We start from the raw sequence: 20121 nt of genomic DNA, 5'->3' as shown, positions 1-20121 counted from the left end.
AGCTACAGCGCAGTTCTCTCGAACCTGGACGAGCAGCCTTTGGAGTAGCGCCACCTGCTCCCGCAGGTCGGAAATGCGCTCTCGGTTTAGCTGTGCCAACAACGTGTAGTCCTCCTCCGTTAAGTCCCCGTCACCGTCCTGCCAGGCCTCCTCGGCCCGTGCCTCTTGGATGGTGGTTGGGACCGTGTATCTCCCCGCTGCCTCACCCTTGAACGGCGTCCGCCGAATGGCGAGTCTGCAGCCTTCCCAGCTCTGCCGCGCTCTTCTCTCTCGCTGCTCTTCGCTGTCTTCCAGCCAGTCCGCCGGTTCGATCAGTCTGCAGCCTTCCCAGCTCTGCCGCGCTCTTCTCTCTCGCTGCTCTTCGCTGTCTTCCAGCCAGTCCGCCGGTTCGATCAGCTTGCAGCCTTCCTAGCTCTGCAAGAGCTCTCTCTCCCCTTGCTCCTCGCTGTCCTCCAGCCATTCCGCCAGCTCGGGCGAGATGGTGATAGCGCCCCCCCAAAAAACGTCTGGGGGAGCGACCTCCGCTATGCCACTACGACGGTCTAGCTTTCTGTCACAAACCTTCCTCTGATGTCTGCGTGGATGTGGCATAATGTGCAGGAGGCGAGCTGGCGGTTTAGTAATCGGCTTTTATTTATAAAGCACATAAAATAAACACAGGCATAAGTTACCTCAAAGGAAAATAACTATAAGGACAACAAAAGCTAGACGCCTGACTGTGCTCCAGTCAGGCTCTTTATAATCAACTTAATTATCTCACCTCGGTTCAGGTGAATTCCCACGTCACCTGACCGAGGTGCAGTCTGGGACATGCAGTCCAACTAAAACACTAACTTGAACATAAAACAAAACAAACCCAGGCGCTTTGGCGCCCTCTAGGGGTTAACCGTTACAGGCATATTGGCAAAATGTCTTTATCGATGCATTTTTTTTAAATATGATCTCTCTAAACTAAAATTATAACTACGTATGTTATATGTTTTATACATAAGTATTTTTTTGTTATTTAATAATAAACCCATTTAATCAAAGTCTTTTCATAGTCTTTCCGTATTAAAACATGTTCATATGATAATTTAAATAATTATCGAAATATTTTTTTTTACATCAAGCAATGTGTATTACATGACAAAATAGAATAAAAACAGAATTTTTGATCATAATGAACATATAAAAAAGATACTCTTAAATAATACATGGCGATTATGGTGGCGTAGGGGGGCCTGTTTCTGGTTAAGCCGTGGTGGAGGGGAGGGGCCATTTTAGCGCCAGCCCCAATATGGCGGCGTTATTGACGTTTCACGGCAACGGGGATTGCAACACTACTGTCGCATCGTGATGACGTTTTACACATTTGCGTTTATTCAGGAAAAGCAGTCATTTAACATATAGCAAGCAACATAATTTTGCAAACAGCCCACACCAGGTATGACTTTTGCTTTGTTTAATATGCTGACATGTTATTATGTTATAAATAGCTTGGATTATATTTATTTTCGACACTTGGTAGTTCCGTTTTTGCAACTGAGTAATTAATATAGGTCTGACGTGCTTGCATCAGGCTGCTACGCTAGCTAGCATTGTAAGCCAGGTAGCTGCAAACTGTCCCTAAAGCTTACCTGACAGCTAACAAGACCTGTCTGCTTTACCTTTCGTTCTTCTGACAGGGACAAACGTGAACAAAACATAACGTGTCATGTCTTGTTTACTGTAGTAAGGGACATGACACGTCGAGTTTCTTAGCTGCACGATATTAAACAGCAAATAAAGTTCTCGTGAAATCAGAATCAATGCTTTATTGCATTTTCAACTTACCTGTCTGCTAGTGTTATGCTACATCTGTGTTTATGTTTGTGTCACAAAATATTCCTGCTCTTCCTCATGCAGGCTGGTATTCAGCACATGTTGATGGAGTAGATGCTCCAGTGAAATGACAGACCAGGGCAACAACAATCAGAACATCTCTCTAAACCCATTTGCTGCCCTTTTCAGTTCACTTGCTGATGCAAAGCAGTTCGTATCAGGCCAAAAACTACAGCAGCAAGCCGAACCACCATGTAAGTTTCTGGTTTACAACCCTATGATGCAGTCAGCTCAAGAATTCTTGGCATCCTTTATACAGATGTGTAATAAAATGTTAATAAGAAGGACTTTATCTGTTAATTAGAGTAATCTCATACTGGAAATGAGGGCACGGTTGCTTAGTGGTTCCCTCCACCTCAGGTCTGTGTGTGTGGACTTTGCATGTTCTCCCCATGCTTGGTGGGTTTTCCCCGGGGACTCCGGTTTCCTCCCACAGTCCGAGGACATGCAGATTAGGCTAATTGCCGTCCACAAATTGCCTGTAGTGTGTGTGTGCTCTCTGCGATGGATTGGCATCCCGTCCAGGGTGTATCCCCCATCACACCATAAGTCCCCTGGGATAGGCTCACACTGAAAACGAAGAAAAAAATGACTTGGAATTTTTTTTGAAATGTTCTTTTGCATGTACTGTATGTTTTACTGTATGTTTTGCATGTACTGTATGTGCTGCCCAAAGATCTAACCCTGGTCTAATAGGATTCCCATTGACAGAAAAACAGCCTCCACCATACATATGAGCAGAAATTAAATTCTCATATGTATAATTAAAAGAAGCTGCTCCAGTGGTGTCTTGTTAAACTCCTGATGTTTACATTTTTGCCAAGATGAAAGAAAGGGCTCCTTGTCATCTTGGTGGTGTCTAATTGAAGATGAAATTTCGAGATGTGAACAACATCTGCAAATCTCCAGTTATACTCATTAAATACTAAAATGTATGCTAAATGTACAACTGTGAAATTGAGGAAATAATTTATATACAAGGACATGCTTCCATGTCAGGTTTCACTCATCTTTACCTAGGGTGCCAATAATTTTGGGGTAGATTATGATTCAACCAGTCAGTAACATATACCTTATACAGTATACACACAGTGGGGTACTGGGGTTTGTATATATTTTTTCATTAAATGGGAAATAAACAAAGTTTAGAATTTTTTAAAATTAATAAAAGAAGAAATGGAATTTCTTCATGAAATGCATTTTTAAGATTCTGCACTGTTTCTAGGTCAGTATTTGAATTTGCAATCGTCCATAATAAAATTTATAATGAATAAAATGTAAGAATAAAAGTCAAACACTTAGGATCTTTGGGCTGATTATTGCTGATAATATAATTTATAATAAAACATGTAACATAAATTAGAAAATTATGCAAAGCAATACACCAATGTCCTCAGACTTTTGGTCCCAATTATATATTTCTGTATCAGTCTATAAATAATTATCCTCCGTATGATATGTGTAACATTATCTGTGTTGATGGATTGCAGCGGAAGAGTCTGGTGAGAGCCAGTCCGAGTCTGACAACTCTGTGTCTGACAGCATCGGGGACAATGATGACTCAGTGGCTGAGATCAGCCGCTCTTTCCGCTCACGACAGGAACTCTGTGAGCAGCTCAATGTCAATCACATGATCCAGAGAATCTTCCTTATCACCTTGGACAACAGTGAGTGCAGCAATGTCTCGTCCATGTCATCTTCTCAGCCGGTGAAATCGGTTCTGCACGAGTGCTCTTTGTGTTTTAAGGCATTTGCTGATGCTTGGGAAATGAGTCACAGGCTGTAAAGAAGCATGACTTCATTTCTTTTACCTTCTTTGATGAGATCATTACAAATGTTTCTAAGTAATGCTGTTTTCCAGAAGCAGGGAAAATGACATCAGGACTTTCTTCTAATTATCTCAGCCCTTATATTCTGACTTATCTTTTGTTCCAACTTTGAACACCACTCTCACTCTTTATTCAAGTCGAAATCAAGTTCTGCATGTGTTTGGTTCCCCCTAAAACTGAAAAAAACATCTCGTTTTTATGGTCTTCAGGTGACCCTAGTCTTAGAAGTGGTAATGGCATCCCCCTTCGCTGCGTCTACCTTGAAGAGATGGCGGCTGACCTCAATGGCCAAGACTGGCTCGACATGGACACGATAGAGCAGGTAATGAGCACAAGTGTTGAAAGAAATCTCTTAAAGTTTATTTTCTTGCCTGAATTTTTGGACAAGAGCCTAATATTTGTCCCCATGACCTCTCAGGCCATTTTCAGCAGGCTTCTTTTACCGGAGCCGGGTAACCACCTGATCTACATGACTTCTTGCAGCGCTGTGAACCTGTCAGCGGATCGTGATGCTGGGGAGAAACTAGCCATACCGTACCTTTATGCCTGCTACCAGAGAGCTAAGGAAGAGGTGTGAAGTTAATTAGATATCAGTTCAGATTTAATTCGGTGACAAGGGATAATGTACAAGGGGCGGTTAAGTCAAATGTGATTTCCTGGTCTCCCATGAACTCCTTTAATGGCCCAAAGAGATTGTGCATTGTCTTCCAAAAACAGAACACCTTTGCTAATCAAACCAAGTCTAAAAAGTCTCATTTCCGTAACTGTACATCAAGTCTTCTGTAAATGTCATTCGGTTATGCACCTTCATTCATGATAAATTTTCCAAAGAAAAAGTCCTGGTTTGACTAGAATACCCCTCGTACATAAAAGTCCACTTTAAACAAACATCTGTATGGTGTCCCATGTGTTCTTTAGTTCATAATAGTGCAAAAGTCAGTACACTTGACTAGAAGTTCTTGTTTGTCCCTACTCACTGACCAAATGTTTTATGTTTAATTAGTGATCGTTGATGCCATGAGATTTAATGGCAGTTTTTTTCCCTTAGTTGTCTGCTGTTGTCTCACTAGACTCTGAAGCTACAAAACAGCCATGCTTGATGTGGGTTTTCTTTATGATGAAGACTGTAAGATTGTACACTACCGCTCAAAATTTTGGGATCACTTTGTAACTGCATGGTCGTTTTTGATTTCTATTGCTTTCTACATTGTAAAGCATTGATAAAGGCATCCAAAATATGCAGTAATCTCCTTTTGAGTTGATATCGAGATGTATCTGCTACTCATGATCTGTTAAGCCATCATAACAGCTCTAATCCGAGGTTGTTAACTGGTGATTTCTGAGGCTGGTAACTCTAAACGAACTCCAGTTTCATAATTGTGCTTGAAGGCTGACCTCCGTGTCTTAAAATAACAACTGACCGTTTTTGTGGTTGTTGTTACATAATTACCTAATTTCACATGTGTTATTTTATAGGTTTGAAATCTCCAGGATAGTTGTAGAATGTAGGAAAAACAAAACAAAAACAAAGAAATTTACAAGTGATCCAAACTTTTAAGTGGTGGTGTATTCGGAAGAGATAACCTTATAAAGAAAGTTAATACTGAAACTATTAGAGGTACAGTACACTATGGTCCAGATGTGGACACAGCAAAGTATTTCACCAGACTGAAGTGAGTACATCCTGTAACAGAGCATGTAAATCTGACCTTTATATTCATATGAGGATCTTTTGTAAACTGTAGCCACAAAGAATGAACCACACAATTATACAGGATGTCATTGTATGCTGTAGTACTACAGTTTCCTTTCATTTGAACTATGCGACACAAACATGTTCTATAAAGACATGGTTTGGCAAGGTTGGAGTGGAAGAACTCAAAAGGCCTGCACAAAGATCTGACCTCAACCCCACTAAACACCTTTATGAAGAATAAGATCACTGACGGTACACTTGTGAATGCTCTTGTGGACAAATAAATACAAATCCTAAAACCTGACTTAAAATCAGAAAACCTTGCCAGAGGAGTGGAGGTTTTTATAACAGCAAAGATCAAAGACATGTGCATGTGATGTCCAAAAATTCCTTAGGAATCTAGTGGCTAGGTATCCACAAACTTTTGGCCATATAATCTATTTAAAAACTTGTCTGTAGGTCAGAGACTGTAGAAGATCCTCTGCCGTATCATATGAATAGAGCTAGAGATGCTGGGTTAGAAAGAGAGGTTTTTACAGCTTTCCATATATCTTTTTTTTTTTTTTTAAGTTTTACTTACCCTGTCTGGTCTGATTAAGCAAACTGATAACATGACCTGTTTAAACAAGTTGAATGTACAGTGAAAATTGTCTTCTACCTGAGAAAAAAAAAAATGTCTTACACAGTATGTTTAATATTGTTAGATTGAATCTTTTTTGTATTTAATTATGAGCTCACACTGGTATAATTTGAGTGGTATACTTTCCAGGGTGTTTTTTAAAATTATTAATGTAAGTTTTTATTTTTTATTTTTATTAAATAATGCACCAGGTCACTAAAGTGCCAGAGAAGCTGCTATCATACGCTGTGAGGTGTAAGAACCTGACGGTGTCCAATGCCCGCACAGTACTGCTTACTCCAGAAATCTACATCAGCCAGAATGTGTATGAACAACTACTTGACCTGCTGCTGGAGGCAGTTAACAGAGGCCGTATGTCATCACTATTACATAATCACTTCTGAGATACAGAATTATATGTATATATTTTTTTCCTAGAAAAAAATACATAAATTTTTGTTATTGTTGTTCCTATTTTGATGTTTGCAGATATTGAGGAGGTGGTGGAATTTTTAGAGGAAGTAATCACTGGCCTTCTGGCTGACCAGGAAGTGCGCACCTTTGGGGAGGTCATGGTGCCTGTGTTTGATATTTTCCAGGGTCGTGTGAAAGACTTAGACCTCTGCCATCTGCTGCTTTATTCCTACTTGGAAATTCTGGTATACTTTAGTCGGCAAAAAGACATTGCAAAGGTTTGAGCTTTGGTTCACTTCACTTCACTGCACTAATAGAGAAAAACTGCATAAATAATATAAATACTAAAATGTCCTCATTGTAGGTTTTGGTGGAACACATTCAGCCCAAAGATCCTAGTAATGGACTTCAGTATCAGAAGACACTTCTGGGCACCTTGTTAAATATATCTTGTCTGCTGAAAACCCCAGGGGTGGTGGAAAGCCATGGATTTTTTCTCAACCCCTCCCGCTCCAGCCCACAGGAAATGAAGATTCAGGAATCTAATATCCACCAGGTGACAAACATGTTGCTTGTCTTGACACAACTGTGTTTGAGTATAAAAATAAGGACCATTTTATATCTGTGTTTTGTCTATTTCCCGTTTAAGTTTATGGGCCAGTTTCATGACAAGTTGCATCAGATCCTGAAGAACCTGCTGCAGCAGTCAACAGAGACTCGTCATCTTCTGCTCTCATGGCTGGGCAACTGCCTTCAAGCTAACATGGGTCGCGCGAAAATCTGGGCCAACCAGATGCCCGAGATCTTCTTTCAGATGTATGCTTCGGATGCATTCTTCTTAAACCTAGGAGCTGCACTGCTCAAACTCTGCCAGCCCTTTTGTCGCCCTCACTCTCCAAAACTCTTAACCTTTAACCCCACATACTGTGCTCTTAGAGACTTAAGTGAGGAAGAGAGACGCAATAGAAATGTACATGCTAAAGGTAGGATACCTGCCTTATCTTTCTTTTTTTTTTCCTTATCAAAAGGGTAAAACAAATGCCATGCTTCCCTCTCCAGGGCTTGACAAAGAGACATGCCTGATTCCTGTTCCGCCTCAGCAAACCGTTGAATTTCCTCAGTCATACAGTCTCCTTACAGAGAACCTGATCCTCACTCAGCTCACCCTGCACCTCGGCTTCCACAGGTCATTTCTGCTGTTCTTTATCTTTACTCTCACCTACAAAACGAAAAAATTATTTACAGCCACAAACAAGTCCAATCCATGGACTTGTTTGTGGGTATAAAACGACAAATCCAGATTTAATGGTCTAAGTATAAAATGTAGGTCAGTATTTACATGGCTAAAGTTCTGTGTGTTCAGAGTAAGCTTATGTACATGCTCAGGTTATTCTTCTGGGCGTTCCATTCAAATTATGTAATGCAGCTCTGGTCAAATGTCACATAAAAGCAAGATATAGTTACAAAATAAAAACGGCTAATACAATGATTGAGTAAATAAGTGGGTGGTTAACACATATAACAAATATATAATACGAGTATACTACTGTATATTACAATAATGATATTTTGTTTCATAAACAGCCCTAGTTGGTTTTATTTAGCAGTAATATCGTTGAGTAAGAGTGATGTTATACTGGTATATATTCACTATAATTACACTGTTGAAAGTGTAATATTGCTTTTATACCACAGTTCTATAAACTAGACATTAATTGCAGGCAAGGTTGTTGTTGTTTTTTGCTTCGCTTGAAGAAACAGATCCCAAAGAAGTTACACTCACTTTACAGCATGCCAGATAGCTGGCTAGCTAGCTCACATAACCATAACTGTGTTTCATTTATTTGTATCTTTTATGATTTAAGATAAAAGTTACATTGATAAAAAGTATCATTCATCATGACTTCATCACTCATTATTTTACCAACACCACTACTGGTAAAGTGCAAAAAATGAAGCCCAATAATGTGTAGGTTTCTCTTGTGCCACCGGGGCAGCTCTGGTCCCTCGGACCAAGACTCCACAAGAGTCCTGTAGGGTGGGCTGTGGTATCTGGCACCAAGACATTAGTGGCAGATTCTTTGGGTGCTGTGGGTTGCACAGGTGAGGCCTCCATGGATTGGACTTGTTTGTTTGATGCATTCCATGGATGTTCGATTGGATTGAGATGGTAGGTCAGAACCCATACCCTTGAACTCCTTGCCTGCTAAGCCCCATACAAGACAGGCTGTGATACGGTGGGTGTTCTGATAGCTTTCTATTGCAGCCAGTGTTGCCAGCAATTTGTGCTACATTGGCTTTTCTGTAGGATTGGACCAGACAGGCTAGCCTTTAGTCCCCACAGGCATACATGAGCCTAGGGTGCCCATGATCCTGTTACCAGGTGTATATAATTGATAATCAGTCTATTTCAATTTGCTTCCGAAAACAGCACATACAGTACTGTGCAAAAGTCTTAGGCACCATATTATATGATGTACCAATTCTGTTATATATGTTTATCATGTCTGCATAATTATGTACAAAGTCATTCAATATTTTCATATATAACTTAAAAACTAATAAATAAATAACATTACAGGAGAATGTGTGACAAAGTTACCAGCAGACCTCATATTCTCCAGCAAGCTCAGTAAAACCTAACAGCTGTTTTCTTATTAAACTGCACAAAATCCGTGTCTAAAACTCCTGATTTTAAGCAATGAGTTTTCACTCCAAATATTGACTGTTTATTTTATTACTCTTTATTGCTCTTTATAGAAGTTTCTTTTAGAAGCATATTTTGCTTATGCTATACTTAAGTGCCCAAGACAGTACTATAAGTAAAATAGTTGTTAGGTTTTACTGAGCTTGCTGGAGAATATGAGTTCTTCTGGTAACTTTGTCACACTCGTCCTTTCTATTTTTATGCAAAACCCAGGAGCGTACATTAGGTTTTTTGTTTCCATCTGAAAACTGGTTTGTCTTGTACTATATTTTTTTCCTTTACAACCATGCATATGTTCTTTTGTAATGTTATTTATTAATAAATTTTTAAGTCATATATGTAACGTCGCGGGTATTGCGACAGGCAAACCCACAGACAACTACTCCACAGGTTTCCAGTCAGGCAGGCCCACGGCCACCCTCAGGTGCAGTTGCTAGGCAACGCCGCCATGATGGCAATTAGGGGAATGCATGACACCTGGCTCCATGCCTATAAAGACCCCCAACACAAAGCATTAGGCGTGCGGACATTTAGGAAGCACCAGGGTGTGGAGCGTTGCTCCGGTATAGGAAAAGAGAAAAGAAAACTGAAAAGAGAAAATAAAAGAGAAAAAGAAAAGAAAGAGAAAAGAAAACTGAAAAGAAAAGAAAAAGAGAAAAGAAAACTGAAAAGAGAAAAGAAAAGAGAAAAAGAAAAGAAAAAGAGAAAAGAAAAAAAAAGGAAAAAAAAAGAGAAAATAAAAGAGAGAAAAAAAAATAAAAATAAAGAAAAATAAAGAAAAAAAAAATAAATAAATAAATAAAAGAGAAAAAGAAAAGAAAGAGAAAAGAAAACTGAAAAGAAAAGAAAAAGAAAAGAAAGAACTAAAGGTAAATAAGAAGTAACCCTGTCTGGAGGGGACAGGGGATTCAGTTATACACTTAGGTTTGCTCTTTGTTTTAATTAATAATCCCACGTTATCTCCGAACGGGAGAAGCCTCCTGTCAGTGTGCACAATCACTCCCCCACCGCTCACATACACAACTTTCCCTCCGAAGCCCTGCATCAGGGCTCTATAAAAAGGAAAGCCGGGCGCGCTAGCGCAACGCGCTATCCCGCCACATCATAACAGAATGTCCGCACCTCACCAAGAGCCCGCGGACTTGGAGAGAATTCAAAACATAGTAACAGGGCAGGCAGGAGTGATTGGAAAACATGAACATGCTCTAACCTCCTTAATTTCGGAGATACGTGGGATATCAGAGCGCATTGAGCAGATCCAAATACAGCTCAGTGCGCGTAGTACTTCCGGGTCTCCACCCTCTCACGGCTCGTCACGGGAGTCAGCTCCCGTGTTCGGTGCAGTGGCGCAATCGCCCCCTCTGGTGGCCGAGACGCGCCTACCACCCCCCCAGCCATATGCAGGCGAACCTGAAAGGTGTAATGCTTTTATATTACAGTGCTCTCTGGTGTTTGAAATGCAACCATCCCAGTTCCCCACAGAGCGAGCTAAGATTGCTTTCATGATCTCCTTGCTTACAGGAAGAGCACTGGAATGGGCCACGGCGGTCTGGCAGAGTGCACTGTCTAATCACACCACTTTGGAGACCTTTGTAGAGGCCCTTAAAGCCACCTTTCACCATCCCCATATGGAGGGGGGCGTAACTGCTTCATTACTCCGCATTCGTCAGGGTTTTCGGTCAGTTGCGGATTACACTATTGAGTTCCGGACCCAGGCGGCGAGCTCTGGGTGGAATGCTTCAGCCCTCATGGCCGCCTATGTGCAAGGCCTATCAGATCGGCTTAAGGACGAGTTAGCCACTCGGGAACCCCCAAGTGATCTAGAGCAGCTTTATAGGCTAGCAACTCGGATTGACAACCGCATGCGTGAGCGTCGTGCCGAGCGTCTGGGCCGGGTTTCGTACAGGCGGAATCACTCGCCTCCATCTGAATTGTCTGAACCCCAACGGGACTTAGGAGAACCCATGCAGTTGGGTGCGGCTGATTTCGTTTCTTTAGCTGACGCAACACACGGTTGCGCAGACACTTACTTTGGGCGTGGCAGGGTCAGTCAACGGCACAAAACAGCCTCACTCAATGAACAGCTAAAAGGGCAGGGTCATTCCCGGGGGGGGGCTCGGTAATGACCCGGAGATTGGACCCCTGTCATGCAGGACTCTTTCTGCCAGCCACTCTATCTTGGAATGGAGCTCAGGAAACCCACTTGAAACCGTTTGTCGATTCAGGGGCGGCAGGCAACTTTATTGACTGCCAGCTAGTTCAGAAACTAGGCTTACCAGTTGACCTGCTCCCCTCTCCGATCCCAGTCGCATCATTGGATGGCCAGCCATTTAAATCGGGACCCATCACCCAACAAACAGGGCCGGTCATGTTGCAAATTGGGCAACACACAGAGCGCTTGTCATTTCTGGTGACACGGATTCCAGAGTTACAAGTCGTGCTGGGTTTTCCTTGGCTTCAGCTCCATAATCCCAGGATAGACTGGTCGACCAGATCGGTCTCCATTTGGGGGTCCTGGTGCTCCCAGAGCTGCCTGAAGGGGATCCAACCACCTTCCCCAGTCTCTCCCGAACCGGTGGATCTGTCCACAGTTCCCAAAGATTACTGGGACCTTAAAGAGGTGTTCTCCAAGAGGGAGGCCCAAAAACTACCCCCTCACAGGCCTTTTGACTGTGCAATAAATCTGCTTCCTGGCACCACTCCACCCAGGGGCAGACTATTTTCCCTATCTTCCCCGGAGCACTCAGCCATGGAGAAGTACATTAAGGAGGCGCTCTCATTAGGGTTTATCCGGCCTTCTACTTCTCCTGCGGGGGCGGGGTTCTTTTTTGTAAAAAAAAAAGATGGGGAGCTCCGGCCGTGTATCGATTATCGTGGCCTAAATGCTGTAACCATAAAGGATCGATATCCTCTGCCTTTAATGAACTCGGCCTTCGAATGCATTCAAAAGGCCAAAATTTTTACAAAATTGGACCTTCGCAGTGCGTATAACTTAGTTCGCATTAAAGAAGGAGACGAATGGAAAACAGCATTCATCACACCCGCAGGCCACTATGAATATTTAGTCATGCCCTTTGGTCTCACTAATGCACCCGCGGTTTTTCAGCGGTTTATAAATGAGGCGCTCCGGGAGACGATAAACCATTTTACGTTTGTTTACCTAGACGATATCCTCGTTTTTAGTGACAGTTTAGAGGAGCATACGGTTCACGTGCGGCGGGTCCTGGAGCTTCTCCTGCAGCACAACCTGTTTGTCAAGCTGGAGAAGTCCCAATTCCACGTGACCACTACCTCCTTCTTGGGCTTTGTAGTGTCCTGTGGACACCTGCGCATGGATCCGGCCAAGATAGAAGCAGTGGCACAATGGCCACAGCCTACCTCGCTTCGTGCCGTTCAGCGCTTTCTGGGGTTCGCCAACTTTTTTCGTCGTTTCGTTAGAAACTTTAGTACTTTGGCAGCCCCACTCAGCGCCCTTACCAAGAAAGATCAGGGGAGATTTAAATGGACGACCGAAGCCCAATGCGCCTTCGATACCATCAAGGCCAAGCTAACCACTGCACCAGTCCTACAGCTGCCCAACGAGGAGGCACCATTCATAGTGGAGGTAGACGCATCCGATGTAGGCATAGGGGCGGTCCTTTCCCAACGATCAGAGGCAGATCAAAAGATTCACCCCTGCGCCTACTTCTCTCACCGTCTGACGTCAGCGGAGCGAAACTATGGCATTGGAGACCGTGAACTCCTGGCCATAAAATTAGCTTTAGACGAGTGGAGGCACTGGCTGGAAGGGGCCAAACACCAGGTTCTCATCTGGACAGACCACAAGAACCTGGCGTATATCCAGTCAGCGAAGCGCCTCAACCCACGACAGGCCAGATGGTCCCTCTTTTTTACCAGGTTCGATTTTGTGTTGTCATATAGACCCGGCTCTAAGAACCTGAAGCCTGATGCCTTGTCACGGCAATGGGACCCCCCTTCTCGGGAGCCAGTCTTGGAACCAATAATACCAGCCCCCCGGATCATAGCCCCCGTGCGATGGGCAGTCGAACAGGCGATCCTTCAGGCTCAGCAACAAGAGCCAGACCCTGGAGGTGGACCCCTGGGCAAACTATACGTGCCAGCCGCCGTCCGACCTCAAGCTCTTTCTTGGGGTCACACATCCTCTTTTGCAGCCCATCCAGGAGTAGCCAGAACCCTGGAATTTCTGCGCCGTCGTCTATGGTGGCCCGGCATGGACAAAGATGTCCGAGCCTATGTGACAGCATGTCCTGTGTGCGCGCAAAATAAGGAGCCCCGCACGCGTCCTCATGGGCTGCTACACCCGTTGCCCATCCCATCCAGACCATGGTCCCACCTTTCCCTTGATTTTATAACGGGGTTGCCTCCCTCCAAGGGATACACTGTAATATTAGTCGTGGTTGATCGCTTTTCTAAAGCTTGCAAGTTTATTTCCCTCCAAAAGCTCACATCAGCGAAGGAAACCGCGCAACTAATATTACAGCATGTGGTACGCATTCACGGTCTTCCCCTTGATTTGGTGTCAGATCGCGGACCACAGTTTGCCAGCCAGTTCTGGAAGGCCTTCTGTAGTTTAATCGGGGCCACAGCCAGCCTGTCCTCAGGCTTTCACCCAGAGTCAAACGGGCAGACAGAGAGGGTTAACCAGGACTTAGAGCGCTCCCTGAGGTGTGTGGCCTCTGCCAACCCCTCCTCCTGGGCTGACCATTTGATCTGGGTGGAATATGCCCACAACACCCTGTGGCACTCTTCCCTAGGCATGTCCCCCTTTGAGTGCCAATTCGGCTACCCGCCACCAATGTTCCCGGAACAGGAACCCGAAGTGGGGGTACCCGCTGCACAACACATGGTGCAACGATGCCGCCGAATATGGCGGAAAGCAAAGTCTGCCCTCCGTGCTGCAGCACGAAAGGCAACTCTTGCAGCCAACGCGAAAAGGCAGAAAGGACCCCAACTTCGTGTGGGACAGCGGGTCTGGTTATCCACCAAGGATCTTCCGCTGAAGGTAGAGGCAAAAAAGTTGGCTCCGCGGTACATAGGCCCATTCAAGGTGGTAAGGAAAATTAATCCGGTGGCATACCGCCTTGCGCTTCCCCGCTCAATGAGGATAAACCCTACCTTCCACATCTCGTGGTTGAAGCCTCTCCTGTGTAGTACCCTGGCAGGTCCATCACCCCCCGCCCCTCCCCCGCCCCGAATTATCGATGGGGCTCCTGCATATACAGTTAGGCGAATCCTGGACACACGACGTGTCCAGGGAGCCACACAGTATCTGGTGGATTGGAAGGGGTACGGCCCAGAGGAACGCTCGTGGGTCCCAGCCCGACACATACTGGACCCCGAGCTCATCAGAGAGTTCCGCAGCAATCGGGTCATGGCCATGGGAACGTCGGGGGCCGTTCGTAGAAGGGGGGGTACTGTAACGTCGCGGGTATTGCGACAGGCAAACCCACAGACAACTACTCCACAGGTTTCCAGTCAGGCAGGCCCACGGCCACCCTCAGGTGCAGTTGCTAGGCAACGCCGCCATGATGGCAATTAGGGGAATGCATGACACCTGGCTCCATGCCTATAAAGACCCCCAACACAAAGCATTAGGCGTGCGGACATTTAGGAAGCACCAGGGTGTGGAGCGTTGCTCCGGTATAGGAAAAGAGAAAAGAAAACTGAAAAGAGAAAATAAAAGAGAAAAAGAAAAGAAAGAGAAAAGAAAACTGAAAAGAAAAGAAAAAGAGAAAAGAAAACTGAAAAGAGAAAATAAAAGAGAAAAAGAAAAGAAAAAGAGAAAAGAAAAAAAAAAGAAAAAAAAAGAGAGAAAATAAAAGAGAAAAAAAAAATAAAGAAAAATAAATAAATAAATAAATAAATAAATAAAAGAGAAAAAGAAAAGAAAGAGAAAAGAAAACTGAAAAGAAAAGAAAAAGAAAAGAAAGAACTAAAGGTAAATAAGAAGTAACCCTGTCTGGAGGGGACAGGGGATTCAGTTATACACTTAGGTTTGCTCTTTGTTTTAATTAATAATCCCACGTTATCTCCGAACGGGAGAAGCCTCCTGTCAGTGTGCACAATCACTCCCCCACCGCTCACATACACAACTTTCCCTCCGAAGCCCTGCATCAGGGCTCTATAGAAAGGAAAGCCGGGCGCGCTAGCGCAACGCGCTATCCCGCCACATCATAACAATATATGGAAATACTGAATGATTTTGTACATGATTATGCAGACATGATAAACATGTATAAAAAAATTGGTACAGCATATAATATGGTGCTTATAGTATTGTACATATTTCTGTTTTTTATAGCCTCATTTCTAATCCAAAATAGACAATAATGTAAATTTCTCCTCATAGACTACACGATCAGATGGTAAAAATGAACCAGTCGCTTCATCGGCTGCAGGGCACATGGCGCGAGGCACAGCTCAGCGGAGGACCGATGGCAGAGCAGCTGAGGGAGCAATTTGAGCGCCTCATGACTGTTTACCTGTCCACCAAGGCTGCCGCCACACAGCCTGCCATGCTTCAGAACTGCCTCAATCTGCAGGCATCTAGCGCATCTCTGCTCGTACAACTCAGTCTGGGAAACCAGGGCGCTGAGCACATGCCTCTGTCCTTCCCTCTTCCTTCACTACAGAACAGCCTGCTCTGCTACGTGCCAGGTCATACAGCACCTTATTAAAAAGTCCTCTGTGTCATTGGATTTTGTTTGGATTATTTGTTGTTTTTTTCAGCAATCATGAAAATAGATTGTCACATCTTGATTTGCAGAGTTTTTTGCTGAGAACCTGGGAGATTTCTTCATATTCCTTCGACGTTTTGCGGATGAAGTCCTGGAGTCATCCACGGAAAGTTTGGAGCAAGTTCTCAACTTCATTACGGTGTACATGGGAAACGTAGAGAGGTGTAGTAACCGTTTTCTTTTAAATTTGTCTGTGTATACTCATGTTTTATCTGCTTGTTATAACATATTTATATATGTGAACTGGCAGAATGAAAAATCCTCATTTACGGGCAAAGCTGGCAGAGGTTTTGGAGGCTGTGATGCCACATATGGATTCTGTCTCACCTAGCGCTCCCCAGACTATTATGTTCCAGCGACAGAGAGCATTCTGCTCCTACTGCCATGCACCTCGTCTAGCCGAGGCTCTCATTACTGTGTTTGTGGACATTGAGTTTACCGGTAAGTTCCAATTGCCTAATTTTGCATATTTGAAGTTGTTCACATATTTATTTATGCATGTATGTATGTGTGTCTGCAGGTGATCCTCACCAGTTCGAACAGAAGTTTAATTACAGAAGACCCATGTACCCTATTCTGAAGTACATGTGGGGAGAGGAGAGTTATAGAGAAAGCATTAAGGTGCAAACATTAAAATAAGTGATTCTTTTTTGTATATAGCAGTTGAGAAGGGCAAAATACTGTACTTTTGCTTTGTGATTAACTTTGAGTTGAAAGGTTAAAAGTTACAAAATCATGCTTTGTTATATTTTAGCATTTGGCAGATTTCGCATCTGAAAATCTAGAGGCCATGAATCCGCCCCTATTTTTGAGGTTTCTAAATCTGCTTATGAATGATGCCATTTTCTTACTAGATGAAGCCATACAGGTATGTGCATGTAATTGTACTTTGTATTATATTATTTCGTATTATATTATTTTTATATTTACTGCACATATATAGAGCCGCTTACATATCAGATATTAATCTTAATATTGCTATGTGAAAATGATTATTTGATCAAATTTTTGGGGGTTTATCACTTTAGTACCTGAGTAAGATCAAGCTCCTTCAGATAGAGCGGGACCGTGGTGAGTGGGAGGGTCTGGCTCCTGATGCCCGCCGAGAGAAGGAGTCTAGTCTCCAGATGTTCGGACAGCTGGCTCGCTTCCACAATATCATGTCAAATGAGACGATTGGCACCCTGGCTTTTTTGACATCTGGTAAGATATATGGCAAGGTTTTGTGTTTTTAAAGACTGTAAGATGTTATAGTTTGTCTGAATTTATTGTTTTTTTTTTCACCCAAGAAATTAAAAGGATCTTTGTTCATCCTTTCCTTGCTGAAAGAATCATCTCCATGCTCAATTACTTTTTGCAACACTTGGTGGGACCCAAAATGGGTGCTCTGAAAGTGAAAGACTTCAGCGAATTTGACTTCAAGCCTCAGCAGCTAGTGTCAGACATCTGTACCATTTACCTAAACCTGGGGTAAGCCCTTTTAATGCATATTTAACATGTGCACTTTGTGCGGCACCACCATCACAAGCTTTTGTTAAACTAGAGGTTTCTTCTGAACAGAGATGAGGAAAACTTCTGTGCCACGGTACCAAAGGATGGGAGGTCATATTCCCCCATGCTTTTCTGTCAAACTGTTCGAGTCCTAAAGAAGATCAACAAACCTGGGGATATTATAGTGGCTTTCAGCCTCCTGGCAGATAAAATAAAGGTTTGACACATTATTGTTTTGGTCAGCCAGCTGTATGAATGTTTTTGGCTTAGTTTGCCTTAAAGACTAAAGTCTTTGTGTTGTAAAAGTCTCTGGCAGATCGACATCAGCAGGAAGAGGAGACCTACTCCGATGCTCCAGATGAATTTTTGGATCCCATCATGTCAACCTTAATGCTCGATCCTGTGCTTCTTCCTTCTTCCAACGTCACAGTCGACCGCTCAACGATAGCACGGCACTTGCTTAGGTGTGTGACACAACATTCTGTTTATGACATATATACTGTACAGTACAGTGCAAAAGTATTAAGTCACCCCTAATTTAGTCATATTTTGCTTTCAAAGAGCCAGACCTTGTTGTATTTAAATGTAGTCTTGAGGAATAGCTGTTAAGGTTTCTTTTTTTTAATTATTTTCAATTCAGTCCTGGTACCTGACCAGTTTCAGGGGAATGCTTTTTGTTTGTTAAGCTACACAGTGATTTATGAGTCATTCAGGCATAAAAAAAATCTAACTTAAGGCATGAACCAGTGAGAAACGTGCGGATGATCAGGTCAATAATTAGTTTACTGGTGATGCTGAGTGATTAGAATAGAGATGGAAAATGAGGTTAGGCAATTTGCAGCCTGTCACAGTAAAACGTGTTGTTTAATTTAACCTAATAATTTAATTTAAAAAATGAAGAAATGAAGGGTGGCTTAAGACTTTGTACAGGACTGTACATTCCCATGTTGTTAGCTTCACAGTCTGATTTCTGTTTATTTATTTATTTTTTTCATGTAGTGATCAGACAGATCCTTTCAACCGCAGTCCACTCACCATGGACCAGATCAGACCCAATGAGGAGCTTAAGCAACAGATCATGCAGTGGCTAGCTGAACATAAGCAACGGGGTGTGCAGATGGGGCCCAGTGGCTAGCGCACACACACACACACACACACACCTACCAATCTCTTATCCATACATTTAAGTCACATAACACACAGAAAATATTCATTCATTACAGAAGCAGCACCTACTGGCATGGTGTAAAATTCTTAGTAGAAGTCAGATATATTCAAATAACTCACATCTGTTTTAAATTTGGTTTAATTTACAATTGTTCAAAAAAACATTGTCAGTAGTGATATCAAGACTGCGTGGCAAGCTTTTATATTGCTGTAACAAATTATTCATAATACCTGCCATCTTGCTTTCTGCCTTGTAAAGATTTTTTTTCTTGCAGAGATTTACTTTGAATTGTATGTACAGACAATATAAAGATCTTTGAAAGTAATAAAAATTATAAAAAACTTACTTAAAGTTACATAGATTTAAGGAAAGCAAGTTTAATAAATGAACACATTCTGCTTATGGTCATTGTGTGATCAGTTTGAAACAGTATTGCTATGCTGTCCCTTTTTCAACGTAAGTACAGAATTCTAATAAATTGTTTTATTGATTTACTGCAATGATCAATTTCAACAGTGTGTTTAGATGTAGCTTTGTGTAATCCTGATTTTACTAGGTACATGCTAAGTAAATAGAGCAGTGATGGCTTACTCTCTGGGTTACTAATCAGAAGGTCAGGGGGTTCAATCCCGGCATCGCCAAACTGCCACAGTTAGGCTCTTTACACTTTTTGCTCCAGGGGTACCGAATCATGACTGACCCCGCATTCTAATCCCAGCTGCCTAACAGGCTGGGATATGTGAAGAAATGTGCTGCAATGTAAATGTGACAAAAAAAGGTTTATACTCCTATAGTTACACATGCATTCCCCCCCCCTGCTACATGTGCATTTAACTGTTTTTTTTTTTTTTTTTGACAAATGAAGTGTTTTTTTTCTTTTACCTGAATGATGTATCATAGTTTTGTTACATTTTAAAGATGCTGTAATGATTTTAATGTCTCTGTGCATACTACAAGGATTACTTTTGTTTGTACCTTTACTCCTTGAAACCATGAGTCAGACTGCACATTTTCAGTTACTGTGGCTCATCATATACCAAACATGGAATGACCTCAGTGTGAAACCGAGAAACTGTAGATGTCCTCAATTGGTTCGACCTCAACCTTTAAACCAAGAACATCATCTTTCTTATAATCGATGATGCGCTTCTGAAGTCTGGTTTGGAGTAAAACTGAATGTAGTCTGTGGTCATGGTGGTGATAAGGATGATGATGATTGTTATATGCTGGCATAGAAAGCGTGCTTAAAATTCCTTATGTTCATCAGTTTGCAGAATCTCATGAGTTATTTAATCACATTTGTCTTTGTGTTGAAAAATAAAAAGATAATCTGCTTTATAATAATTCTGGTACTTTTATTATTATTATTATTATTATTATTATGTTGCTGCATTCTTTTTCTGTTTAACAGAAAAGTAAATATTTTTTTTCTGACATGGTCTGTGATAAATCTAAGGATTATGTAATTTCCTAATAAAGGTAAAGCTTTATTTTATACAGTGATTTGACAGGTTGATCTTAATATTATGCTTGCTAATGTAATTAAGCATTTTCATTGTCATGGTCTATATATTCT

At 42.4% G+C, this 20121-nt stretch overlaps 1 protein-coding gene across 1 annotated transcript; it reads left to right on the top strand.

Annotated features, from left to right (window-relative positions):
- Window positions 1–1339: 1339 nt before the first annotated feature.
- ube4a (ubiquitination factor E4A (UFD2 homolog, yeast)) lies at window positions 1340–19889 on the top strand. Its single transcript, XM_053507432.1, has 20 exons — window positions 1340–1426; window positions 1888–2057; window positions 3354–3530; window positions 3902–4014; window positions 4111–4263; window positions 6220–6379; window positions 6497–6699; window positions 6786–6977; window positions 7071–7404; window positions 7481–7607; window positions 15499–15806; window positions 15916–16048; window positions 16137–16327; window positions 16407–16507; window positions 16641–16754; window positions 16915–17089; window positions 17176–17356; window positions 17447–17594; window positions 17684–17841; window positions 18377–19889. The coding sequence occupies exons 2-20, from the start codon at window positions 1931–1933 to the stop codon at window positions 18510–18512; spliced, it is 3231 nt and encodes a 1076-aa protein (XP_053363407.1). The 5' UTR covers window positions 1340–1426; window positions 1888–1930; the 3' UTR covers window positions 18513–19889.
- Window positions 19890–20121: the final 232 nt, after the last annotated feature.

Source organism: Clarias gariepinus, chromosome 11 (assembly GCF_024256425.1).
Source record: "Clarias gariepinus isolate MV-2021 ecotype Netherlands chromosome 11, CGAR_prim_01v2, whole genome shotgun sequence".
Classification (NCBI taxonomy): domain Eukaryota; kingdom Metazoa; phylum Chordata; class Actinopteri; order Siluriformes; family Clariidae; genus Clarias; species Clarias gariepinus.
This window is presented reverse-complemented; position numbering and strand designations above follow the sequence as displayed.